The 12,487-nt window shown below is 36.4% G+C and overlaps 1 protein-coding gene and 1 non-coding gene across 2 annotated transcripts; both read left to right on the top strand.

Annotated features, from left to right (window-relative positions):
* The first annotated feature begins 3,867 nt into the window (after positions 1-3,867).
* Positions 3,868-3,974, top strand: LOC130460167 (small nucleolar RNA R71). The gene has a single exon (XR_008920111.1). It is a non-coding gene; the product is annotated as a small nucleolar RNA R71 (small nucleolar RNA).
* A 7,802-nt stretch (positions 3,975-11,776) lies between these two features.
* Positions 11,777-12,460, top strand: LOC110783583 (protein RALF-like 19). Its single transcript, XM_021987935.2, has 2 exons — positions 11,777-12,015; positions 12,111-12,460. Exons 1-2 carry the CDS (start codon positions 11,777-11,779, stop codon positions 12,256-12,258), a joined length of 387 nt encoding a protein of 128 aa, XP_021843627.1. The 3' UTR covers positions 12,259-12,460.
* Positions 12,461-12,487: the final 27 nt, after the last annotated feature.

Here is a 12,487-nt window from a genome sequence, read left to right as displayed (position 1 = left end):
ATAAAAGCCTGTGCATCTTTGAACATAGTAGGCCAGTAAAAACCACATTGCGACAGCTTAGCGTTTGTTTTCGACGGTCCATGGTGGCCACCATAAGGTGAAGAATGACACCTACTGATAACACCTTGAACTTCCCATTCTAGAATACAACGCTTGTATAACCCTTCAGCAGTCTCACGAAACAAGTAAGGATCGTCCCAAAAGTAAAACCGGACATCATGTAGGAATTTCTTCTTCTGTTGATAAGAAAGATCGGCCGGAAGGATTCTACCTACAATGTAGTTAGCAAAATCTGCGAACCATGGTGACTGACTGGCAAGTGCAAGTAAATGATCATCCGGAAATGAATCATCAATCGGTGTAGATCCCTTACCATCGTCATACCTCAATCTCGACAAGTGATCTGCAACCACATTCTCAGCTCCTTTCTTGTCGCGGATCTCTAGATCGAACTCTTGTAGCAGTAGTATCCATCGAATAAGCCTAGGCTTGGCTTCCTTCTTAGAGAGCAGATATTTAAGGGCCGCATGGTCAGTATAGACTATCACCTTGGATCCAATCAGATAGGTGCGGAATTTATCCAAGGCATAGACTATAGCTAGAAGCTCCTTCTCAGTAGTTGCATAATTAACTTGAGCTTCATCCAAGGTCTTACTTGCATAATAGATGGCATGTAAAACCTTCTCCTTTCTCTGACCCAGCACTGCCCCAACTGCATAATCACTTGCATCACACATTATCTCAAACGGAATATCCCATTCGGGAGAGCGGATGATGGGAGCCGAAATCAGTGCCTGTTTAATCCTGTCAAAGGCTTCAAGACAAGCATCAGTAAACACAAACGGGGCGTCCTTGAGAAGGAGCTGGGTAAGTGGTTTAACAATTTTAGAGAAATCCTTGATAAAGCGGCGATAAAACCCCGCATGACCAAGAAAACTTCTAACACCCTTCACATTAACTGGAGGGGGTAATTGTTCAATCACTTGGACCTTAGCTCGATCCACCTGAATGCCCTTATCAGATATCAAATGTCCCAAAACCACCCCTTCAGTAACCATGAAATGACACTTTTCCCAGTTCAAGACTAAATTGCACTCTTCGCATCTTTTCAAAACTTTAGTCAGATTTAGCAAGCAAGAATCAAAAGAAGTACCATAGACGCTAAAATCATCCATAAACACTTCCATGATAGACTCAATAAAATCAGAAAAAATACTCATCATGCAACGTTGGAAAGTAGCAGGCGCATTACACAGACCAAAAGGCATCCTACGATATGCAAAGGTACCATAGGGGCAGGTGAAGGTGGTCTTTTCCTGGTCGTCTGGATGTATGGGAATTTGAAAGAAACCAGAATAACCATCCAGATAACAGAAAAACTTGTGACAGGCTAGCCTTTCTAACATTTGATCAATGAAGGGAAGGGGAAAATGGTCCTTTTTAGTAGCAACATTAAGACGCCTATAATCAATGCACATGCGCCAACCTGTGACTACCCTAGTTGGTATCAACTCATTTTTTTCATTTCTCACCACAGTTGTCCCCCCTTTCTTAGGCACTACCTGAACGGGACTCACCCACTTAGAATCAGACACAGCATACACTATACCCGCATCAAGCAATTTCATAACTTCAGCTTTTACAACATCTTGCATGACAGGGTTCAAACGACGCTGGGGTTGAATGCATGGTTTATGATTTTCATCTAGATGTATCCTATGCATACAAAAGTCAGGGCTAATACCCTTTAAATCATCAATACTGTACCCGATGGCCTTTTTGTGCCTTTTCAACACAATAAGAAGTTGGGATAGCTGGCCTGCATCAAGTGCAGTACTGACGATCACAGGGCAAAGTTGTTCATTATCTAAAAACGCATACTTAAGGTTAGCAGGAAGAGGTTTAAGTTCGGGTTTCTTTACCTCTTTAACAGAACAAACCGGCCGAACTAACCTCTTCAATTTGATGCCCTCCGGCTCAGATTCTCCACCATTAAGAGCCAATTCCAGAGCATCCACATCAGCACTCCAAGAACTGCTATCACCTGCAGAAGACTCACAACAAAGCACTGCCTCCAAAGGGTCTCTTTCGAGAACTTGGGAGACGTTATCACGAGTAATAAAATCGACTACATCTATGCGATAGCATTGTTCCTCCTCTAGCATGGGACTTTTTAAGGCACTATTCAGATTAAAAGTCACCTTATCATCCCCAACAGACAATGTCAATTTCCCACTTTTAACATCAATTACCGCCCCCGCCGTATGAAGGAAGGGTCTACCCAAGATTATGGGAATTTGAGAATCCTCCTGCATGTCTAATACTACAAAGTCCACAGGTATATAGAATTTACCTACTCTAACAGGGACGTCCTCTAAAACACCTAAGGGGTATTTGACAGAACGGTCGGCCATTTGTAGAGTGATATTGGTAACCTTAAGCTCACCCATATTCAGTTTAGTACAGACAGACAAAGGCATGACAGACACACTAGCACCTAGATCACATAAAGCTTTATCAATAAATACGGTGCCAATGTTACATGGGATGGAAAAACTCCCGGGGTCCTTAAGTTTAGGTGGAGACTTGTTTTGCAAATAAGCACTACATTCCTCAGTGAAAGCTACAGTCTCTACCTCACAAAAGGCACGTTTTCTGGTCAAAATATCCTTCATGAATTTAGCATAAGCAGGAACTTGTAAAATTAACTCAGTAAAAGGAACCGTTACCTGCAAATTTTTGACCACTTCCAAGAATCTGCCAAACTGCTTGTCTAGCTTATTCTTGAGTTGTCGGTTTGGGAAGGGGAGTGCAATAGGTGGTACTTGTATATCCGCTCCCTTCTTAACCGCAGTTGTAGCCTCATTTTCATTGACTATCTTTTCAGCTGGTTCCTTTTCACCCATAACTATCTTCGGGATTTCCTCACTGACCAGATCACTAGCAGACACCCCGGAATCAACCTCAACCGGCATAGAAGGACCATCATAATCCCTACCACTCCTCAATGTAATTGCATTAGCAGACTCTCTATTTTCGGGCTGTGAAGGAAGTTGGCCTGGTGGCCTCCCTGCAATAGTAGTAGCCATCTGTGCCAGCTGTGTATCAATGATCTTGTTATGAGCAGTAAGAGCATCGATTTTTGCATCCTTTTCACTTAGAGATTTTTGCATTTGTAGCATCATGTTTCTCATCTCTACTAGCATAGGGTCAGGCTGTGTGGCTTGAGGTTGTGGTTGTGGGGGTGATGTGTGTTGTCTAGAGAACCCAGGTGGCCCACTAGACTGTTGGTTGTAGTTGTTTCGGGGTTGGTAAGATTGTTGGTGTGGGGGTTGATATGGTTGTGGTGGTGGATGTTGAACTTGGTGAGGGTTTTGGATGTTGTTGCTCCTGTAGGAAAGCAGAGGGTTATTTTTGTAGCCCTCATTGTAAGAGTTGGAGAATGGGTTGTTTTGTTTGTAGGATTGAAAAGCATTACATTGTTCAATAGAGCTTCTACATTCCTGTGCATAATGACCAGACATTCCACAACTTTCACAAATAGCAGTAGGTTGGGCACTCATAGCAGCTACACTAACAGGTTGGGCAGATTGAGCATTGGCCGCTTGCATATTATCGAATTTATAATGTAAAGCAGTCAATTGGGCAGTTAATTGTTCAATAGAATTTAAATCATGCTTACCACCCCTCTTAGATAGACCTCTAGGATTTCCATACTGGGCATTGTGAATGGCTATCTCCTCAATCACCTCCATAGCTCTAGGCACCTCAAGTTGCATGAACCTCCCACTGGCAGCTGAATCCAACAAACATCTAGACTCATTGCCCAGACCATTATAAAACTGCTGAATCAAGAACCAATCTTCCAAACCATGGTGCGGGCATTCTCTTTGCAAATCCTTGAATCTCTCCCAAACCTCGAACAAACTCTCATCCGCTTGTTGTGAGATACCTAATATCTGACCCCTCAGACGAGCCGTTTTCTCAGGTGGAAAATATTTAACATAAAAAGCAAGAGCCAAGGATTCCCAATTATTGATTTTCAAAGCCGCCCGATTCAACCCATTAATCCACAGTTTAGCTTTCCCACTCAAAGAGAACGGGAAAAGTATCTCCATAGTCTGCTCCGGAGTCAATCCCTTTTGCTTGATGGTGGAGCAATATTGGATAAAGGACTGAATGTGAAGATTCGGATCTTCACCTGGTTCCCCACCGTACTGGCGTCTCTCGATCATGTTAATCAATGCGGGCTCAATCTTGAAGGTCTCAGCTGCAATAGAAGGCATGATCGCCTTTGGTAGTACGGACAGACTTGGCTTAGAATAGTCCGTAAGCCTTGGGGTAGGTGGCGGTATCAGATTTTCGTCACCCATCTCTATCTCTGAAACTGAATCTGTATCTGAAGGAAAAAGATCGCCAATATTATGATCAGAATCAGAGTAATTCCCACACTGTGCAATGAAAGTTCTTCGTCTACGAAAGGTTCTTTCGGGCTCAGGATCGAATGGAGTCAGATTACTAGTACCTACGGTCCTGGGCATAGACAAAGACTACAAAACAATGTGAGATCCGGTCTCAAGGAACGTGAGTTCCTTGAGTAGTAACAAACAATAGTCTAGGATAATCAATCAACAACAGAAAATAAAACCGTTTCCCCGGCAACGGCGCCAAAATTTGACAGGCTAAATCGCACTCCTATCAAAGATAAACCTAACGTTCACCAACTAAAAATATAGCAAGGGAAGCAAGGATCGTATCCACAGGGAAACAATGTTCTTTCTACTATTAATCGGCAATTCTAGACTATTGGGAAACAAGAATATAGGTTGATTTGTATAATGAAACTAGGTTGATAATAAAATAGGGAAAAATCAGATATTAAAAGGTCTAGGGCACAGGTTCACCGATGAACAACATTCCAGGATGACAACAATCGATAATAATCAATAAAACAGTTAATTAGACTAGCATGCTCTCTCGAATCGATACTAATCATAGACTTAGAATTAACGGGCTCTCGCTACGTATTAATCCCAATTCTACCTATTGAAACAAGCCTAAACATCAAATTGCATCTCCCGAATCTTAATTTGATATTGCGAAACTAATACAATCAAACCTGCGCAAATCTAATTGCAAAGTAGATAAGGGCAATCAATAGGAATTAACAGCTAAACCAACAATCAACAACAATTAATCATCCTTTCACATTCGTTCATGGATTCCCAAAAACCCTAGAAAATCAACTACTCACACATATTAACAATAAGCAAAGCAATTGGCATGATTGAAAACATAATTAAAGCTTAAACAAAGAATTGAAATAAGGAATAATACCTAATTGAAGAACAATGGCAAATGAAAGCTTCGATTTTTCTTTGATTGAAAATAAACTAAGTGTTTAGAGCAAATTAGAGAGAGAAAATTAAACTTAGAAAAATAAACTAAGGGTTTTGTGCTGGAAAAATAAGATGTCCCTCAAAAATAAAACAAGTTTGCTTATATAGTTTTGCCAAAATAAGGCCTAAAAACGGAATTAAAAAACGCGAAAAACTGCTGGAGGTTGGCGTCGCCCGATCGGGCGACGCTTCGCCCGATCGGGCTAATCACTCGATAGTCGGCCCGATCGGGCCAAAATCCGCCCGATCGGGCGGGTTGCGAAATCTCCACAAAGCCTCCAGATTGACCGCCCGATCCGGATCGGGCGAGCTGCGCCCGATCGGGCGCGCGTTGATGAACTTGGCTTGCTTATACTTCCGCCCGATGGTTGCATTTCGCCCTCAGCTTCCAGGGCGATTTGCAATCTTCAATGTATCTCGCCCGTATCACCAAGTCTAACTCCCGGGGCTCAACCATAAGCATCTCAGGCTCCCGAAAGTCGACGATGGAGGTCCCGAACTTCTCGGACTCATATAGTGGCCTTGATCAACAATGAAACGGGTCTAAAACGACCAATTTCTCATAATCAAACCTGAAACTCAAGGCACACTCAATAACACACATTAGTACTAGAAACGGCTCCTAAGAGCACGTTTGATACATAAAAGTACTAAGGGACGGGGGTAAAAATTCTATATAAAACGCATATATCATAGGGAGAACTTGATATGTGACGTATGGGGGACCGCAAATATTATTTATCTTTTCTTTTAATTAAAAAGTGATTTCAATGACATATTTATTGTGTTATATAACATTGAAAATTTACAATGCCCATAAAAATAATATTACAACTAAAATAAATAAAATAAAAATATTAATTTTTTTTATGCTCTATAAATAGACACCAAAATTGACATAGTTAAGATCACACCCAAAAAAAAAACTTAATTTTCCTCTCTTGTTTCATTTTGTTGTTAACAAAATAGATAACAATTCATTTTGTATGATAAATAACAATCCTTGATACTATACTTAACAAGCTATGTCTTACTTTAATCGTATACCTAACAAGTTAAGTCCCACTTTGTTTAATTTTTAAGTATTTTTTATTTAAATATTTATTAGCGATTATAAATTTAATTAATAACAATTATACATCACTAATTGGAGTAATTAATAACGATTAATTATATCACTAATAATTTGATTATATACTTATCTATAACGATATTATGAGAAATAATTGTAGGTGGGGTGTGGATGAGGTAGGGGAGATAAGATATTTTTGGTATTTGATAAAAGTTGTTAAATGTTATTGGTATTGGGTTTGGTGTTGGGGAGAGAGAAAAGGTAAAATATTAGTTTATTTTATTATGTTGAAAACCAAAATCTTAGTGTTTGATAAACATGCTCTAAAGGGGGTGTTTGGTTCGTGAGTTATAGGCATGAGGTATGAGTTTAGAATGTTCTAAATTCATACCATGTGTTCGGTTGATAACTTTAAGAGGTTTAAACCCGAACCCCAAGGTATAGGGTTTTGAAACATAGGGGATGTGGGTTTGGCTCATATCTTTACTTAAGTACTACGTTACAAATAAAAGAAAGCTCATTCCCAAATTGTACCAAACACATGGTATTAAAATCAAGTTCCAAACTCATACTATCTTCATATCATTCCTGATTCCAATCTCATACCAATGCGCGAAACAAGTGTCCCTAAATGTATAATACAAAGTAGTTGAAATTATTAAAGATAAAATATGTTTATAATTTTTTATTTTTTTTTGAAGGTAAAAAAAATTATTTTATTCATATCAAAGATAATTTCTAAAAACCAAAATATCCTCTCATCTATACTAATATATTAGGTGTTGATAAGCAAGTTTATGTGTCACATGAAGCTCACACTAATCTCAAACCAATGTTCCAGACTCGAACATATGACCTCTTGTTTGTAAATCAAATAGTTTACCACTAATCTAAGTCACATTATATGTTATCTTTTCATAACAAAATACTCCATCCGTATTTTTAAAAAAGATACACTTTAGCCGGCACATAGTTTTAGGAGAGTAAGTTGAATTTATTAAAATAAGATGAAAGTGGGGTAGTGGGTGAATTATTTATTATAGTAAAAAGATGATGTGATTAAGTGTGGAGACCACAAGAAAGAGAGAAATATTAATATAATGGAAGTGTGGACCAAAACATGTCAAAAAAGGAAAGTGTATCTCTTTTTAAAATACAGCCGTTTAAAGAAAGTGTATCTCTTTTTAAAATACAGAGGGAGTACAATAAATTACAATATGATATATCACGAGTTTATTTGAAATTGTTATTCGTGTATTAACCTACTAATAAGGCAATTTTCGGACTTAAATACTCCCTCCGTCCCGGGATACTCGCACCGCTTTTCTTATAAAGCCGCATCGAATCACTCGCACCGTTTCTATAAATGACAAACTTTTATTAATACTACACTACCATTGGACCAACCTGTATCCCTACTCTCTTAAAAATATCATTAAAAAGTGAGTTATTTCCCAATGCCCTTTAAAAAATTGACACATATACCATTATCTATATTAAAAAAAAATACCTCACTATCTACTACTCCCTCCGTTCCTTTTTGTTTGTTACGTTTGGACTTTTGCATTTTATTAACGTATAATAAAGATTCTTTTTTTTTTATTATTTTAAATACTTTAGATTCTATCATTAATCTTGATTTCATTTTTCTAAAATCTGACATTTATTGTCTCTTTGAATATAGTGCAAATCAGCTTTTATTTTTTATTAAAAAAATAAACCCAAGTAAAACATGGAAAATTGTAAAGAAATTTAATGAGTTGAAAAAATTGGACCAATTAAAATTAAAAGCTAACACAAAATATGACAATATAATAAGTTAATTTATAAAAGGAAAGATTCTTCCACGTAAAAAACATTATGAAACACCCTAAAAGGAAAACGTAACAAACAAAAGAAGCGGAGGGAGTATTATCTAATTAAATAACAAGTCAATTACATTGCATTAAGCTCTGTATCGGTCAAACCAGTTCGAGTATTCCGGAACAGAAGGAGTACTACGGGGTAGTTGGAGAGGAGGAAGTATTTTCGGATATCTGATATGTGCTTGCAAATGCATATCATAGCAAAAGACAAAATAGAAAGAAAAAAAAGACAAAAAGAAATTGAATGGTACTTTTTTAAACAAAAATGGTATTTTTTTTTTTTACAAAATGGTACTTTTTTAACATAAATGATACTTCATTTTTTATCTTTTAGCTATTTGTATTTTAGCTGATATGTGTGTTACCACACGAGGTTGTTTTTTCGGATATCAGATATGTGTGGCAACACACATATCAGCTAAAAGACAAATAGCTAAAAGACAAAAAAGGAAGTACCATTGATGTTAAAAAAAGTACCATTCTGTAAAAAAAAAGGACCATTCAGTTAAAAAAAAGTACCATTTTTGTTTAAAAGAGTACCATTTAATTTCTTTTTTGTCATTTTTCTTATTTTGTCTTTTGCTATGATATGCATTTGCCCACACATATCTGATATCCGAAAATACTTCCTCGTTACCACACATATCTGATATCCAAAAAAACGACCCCAGTTAGAGGGCATAAAACTTCGAACTTTATATGACATCTCACCGATTTAAGCGAATCAAAGCCTTACTTGGCAATGAAATATAAAGTCAGTTCTACAGAACTTCTAGAAACGTACTCCCTAGAAATTCATCTAAAAAGCCATCTATAGTGCTCGACTAATCGCACATTTTTAATAAGTTAATTAAGTTATTTATTGTCTAAAACTCTAAGGTAGCACGGAATGAGGTTAATTATATCGACATAGGCCAAAGACTATTCATTAAATAAGTGCATATGAGTCTTTGTTCATTTTTAGGTATGAATGAGAAGAGACAATGAGACATGTACTTCGTATGAGTAATGGAGTATTAAGTACTAGGTACAGTAAAGAGAGAGGATTTTTATTGCTACAAAAAGAAATAAAATAAAACTATAACATCTCTATATGAAACGATCTTAAACAGAATGTTTGCATACAAACATGTATTGATCATTACTATCAATTTCTTTCTTCAAACCGTTAGGAAGATTACTACCACTACAAGAAAACGTGTTATTGTAGTGTAATGATGTGTTTTCTTATAATGTACTAGCTACTATATATAGGGGCATATCTATGCGGCAACGTGGGTAGACACTTTAAAAATAATTTGATGTATATAATAACGAGGTCAATGGCCTAGCTTGGCATTCTCCTTCAAGTAATGTATTCAAGCAACACCTAAGTTCGGAACTTTAATTTGCACCATTGGTTTTTATTTTATTTTTTTTATTTTTTTTTATTTTTTCTCTTTTCTTTAATGGGCTCTAAGCCTCTAGCTAGTTTGTCAATGTATTTACTTCTTCAGTGTTTCATTCTTTAACCTTTATGGATTACAGAGTGTTATCATGTTTTAAGATTTAAATTTTGCCTAAAAAATGTACTTTATATGGGCAATTGTTTTTATATTCATATAGACAATTATTTTAAAATGAATAAAGAGGTTACCTTAATGAGTTTTACATGTTCAATAAAGAAAACTAGAACAACGGGAATTATAAGAAGTATTTTCTTAATACCATAGCTTTAAAGAGAGGTCGTGGGTGCGATGACTAATATAAGGCAAATAATTTTTTTTCCAATGTACGTAATTATTAGTGTGATAAGATATTATATGCTTATATAGACACCGATGTTTGAATAGTATTTTTATTAAAAAAAAAAACTAGTTTAATTTATTTACGTCATACTCTGTATTTTTTTTTTGAAGGAACGTCATACTCTGTGTTAAGTACTCATTAGTTAATTATTATTATTAGAAAATGTCTACCCTATTTCAAAATCATAGATACGCCACTGAGTATATATATTGTGGTTTCTAACTTATACACGAAGTATGACAGTTTTACGTGTACTACCAACTCCTTACCAGATTATACCTTTAACTTTGAATCAAATAATTACACGATGTGATCAAATAATTATGTTTAATTAAATTATAATTTAATAAATTTACTTTCTAATCAAATAGTTAATTATATTTTGTCATAGTATAGTTACATTTTTATTATTACTAATATTAGGTGTGTAATGCATATGACGGTTTCATAGGAGACACACACTTGTAATTTACTTTATTCGGCTTTTTAAAAATGTCTTGTCCTTGAACAGTAACGGGATGGTAATTGGAGTTTTAGTTCTAGGGATGACCATGAGTAGGGTAACTGAATGATATCGTTAGCAAACCAGGTGCTCGATAACCAATAACACTAAAAATGATATACATGAGTTGAACCGATAAGTTCGTACACCCTACGTGAATTGTACTTCAGGTGTGTCGATCACACATGACACCAATTTCAAAAAAACATAGCTAAAGTGATCCTAGTTGGAGATAAAAAGTTAGTACCCTGTTATTGAAGCACAAAAGTGATGCTAACCAAAGACAAAAGCAACCTTAGAGTCACCAGAGGCACTATAACCAAGAATAAAAGTGACTTTACTCAAGGAGAAATGTGGCCCTGGTCAAGGATAAAACTCACAACAGTAGCGTTAAAGGGAAAATTAAACCAAATTATAAAGGGTCAGTCTTACTCATTCAACCATGTCTTGAACAAGTACGTTAATGTAACCCCTTATAAAAACTGTGTTAGGATAAATAATTTGATTAGGCGGGAGGCCACATCCGTGTTATCACATTGATAATACATGAATCTCATACAAGAATTTGGATTATAATTCACATAATGAAAGGAGGAATCAACACAAACATCCATTAATCTTTTGTAATAACTTAAGACATGTTTTAAGGAAAATTACATGAAAATGTCAACAAACCAACCGAAATGGTCTCTTCACCCCAGTCATAATTAAGATGACCTTATTTTGGGTTATAGAGTTGAATATTTTGATAAAAGCTTAAAAAGAAAACACTTAATAAATTTATCTTCGGAACAAATGAACAATAAGAATCTTCCCTCCTAATTTGCAATTTATCCCTACGAAAATTACGTTATAACACACATTACAAATCATATTATTCCAACAAAAAAAAGCTAACATAAAAAATAATTAACTGGCTTTTTAACCCCAAAATCCGTGATTACCACCACCACCACCACCCATCTCCCCTTGTTTCCCTCGTTGAATTACCCTAATAACCACCTATATTCTTACCACTCTCCTAAGTATTTGGACAAGAAGGAAAGAAAATACCCACACCCCAGCCCTTTATATTATTACACACATTTGGCTCTTTTCTTTCTCTTGTTCAACTATTTTTTTCAGGTTTAACAAAAAAAAAAAAGGTTGGATGGCTTATAAACTATGGTTACTTGTTGTTATCTTGGCCTTGGTGATTGTCACCGAGACCTCCTCATCGTTGGATGACATGAGTTGGGGAATTGGGCGATCGTTGGCCTCTAATGGTGACGGTGACGGTGGCTTGCCCGCCGTACGCACGTGTAGTCTTGGAACCTGCGTTGGTGATGATGAAGATGACATGATGGACAATAATGATGGCGATCGTCGCCAGTTACGTGGCAGGGGAAGGTATTTACATTTTTGTCATTTAAAATTATATTAAATCGATCATAGAGTTTGAAGATGAACGTTGAGGCTAGGGTATGTATCCTTGTGTAACACAGGTACATAAGCTACGATGTGTTGAGGAGGGACAGCATACCATGCAATCGACGAGGATCGTCATACTACAATTGCAGGAATAATGCTAGGGCTAACCCTTACAGAAGAAGCTGCACCTACATCACCCATTGTGCCAGGAACCTTGGTTGATCACCTTTGAGCTTAACAGGATCCTTTTTCTCCTATGTAATACAAGAGGATTTGTACCCATTATTCTACTTCTTAATTCTAACATATACGTTCTTTTTATTTCTTGTCAATTTTATCATTTCACTTTTTTATGTTCTAAAACTAAATATATCTTGAATAAAGAAAAAAGAAAAAAGAAAAACTATATTGCTTCGTTGGACTATGTTATAGATTGTTTTATTAAGAGAAA

This window comes from Spinacia oleracea, chromosome 4, assembly GCF_020520425.1.
Source record: "Spinacia oleracea cultivar Varoflay chromosome 4, BTI_SOV_V1, whole genome shotgun sequence".
Classification (NCBI taxonomy): domain Eukaryota; kingdom Viridiplantae; phylum Streptophyta; class Magnoliopsida; order Caryophyllales; family Amaranthaceae; genus Spinacia; species Spinacia oleracea.
The sequence above is the reverse complement of the archived record's forward strand: the minus strand, read 5'-3'. Positions and strand labels throughout refer to the sequence as shown.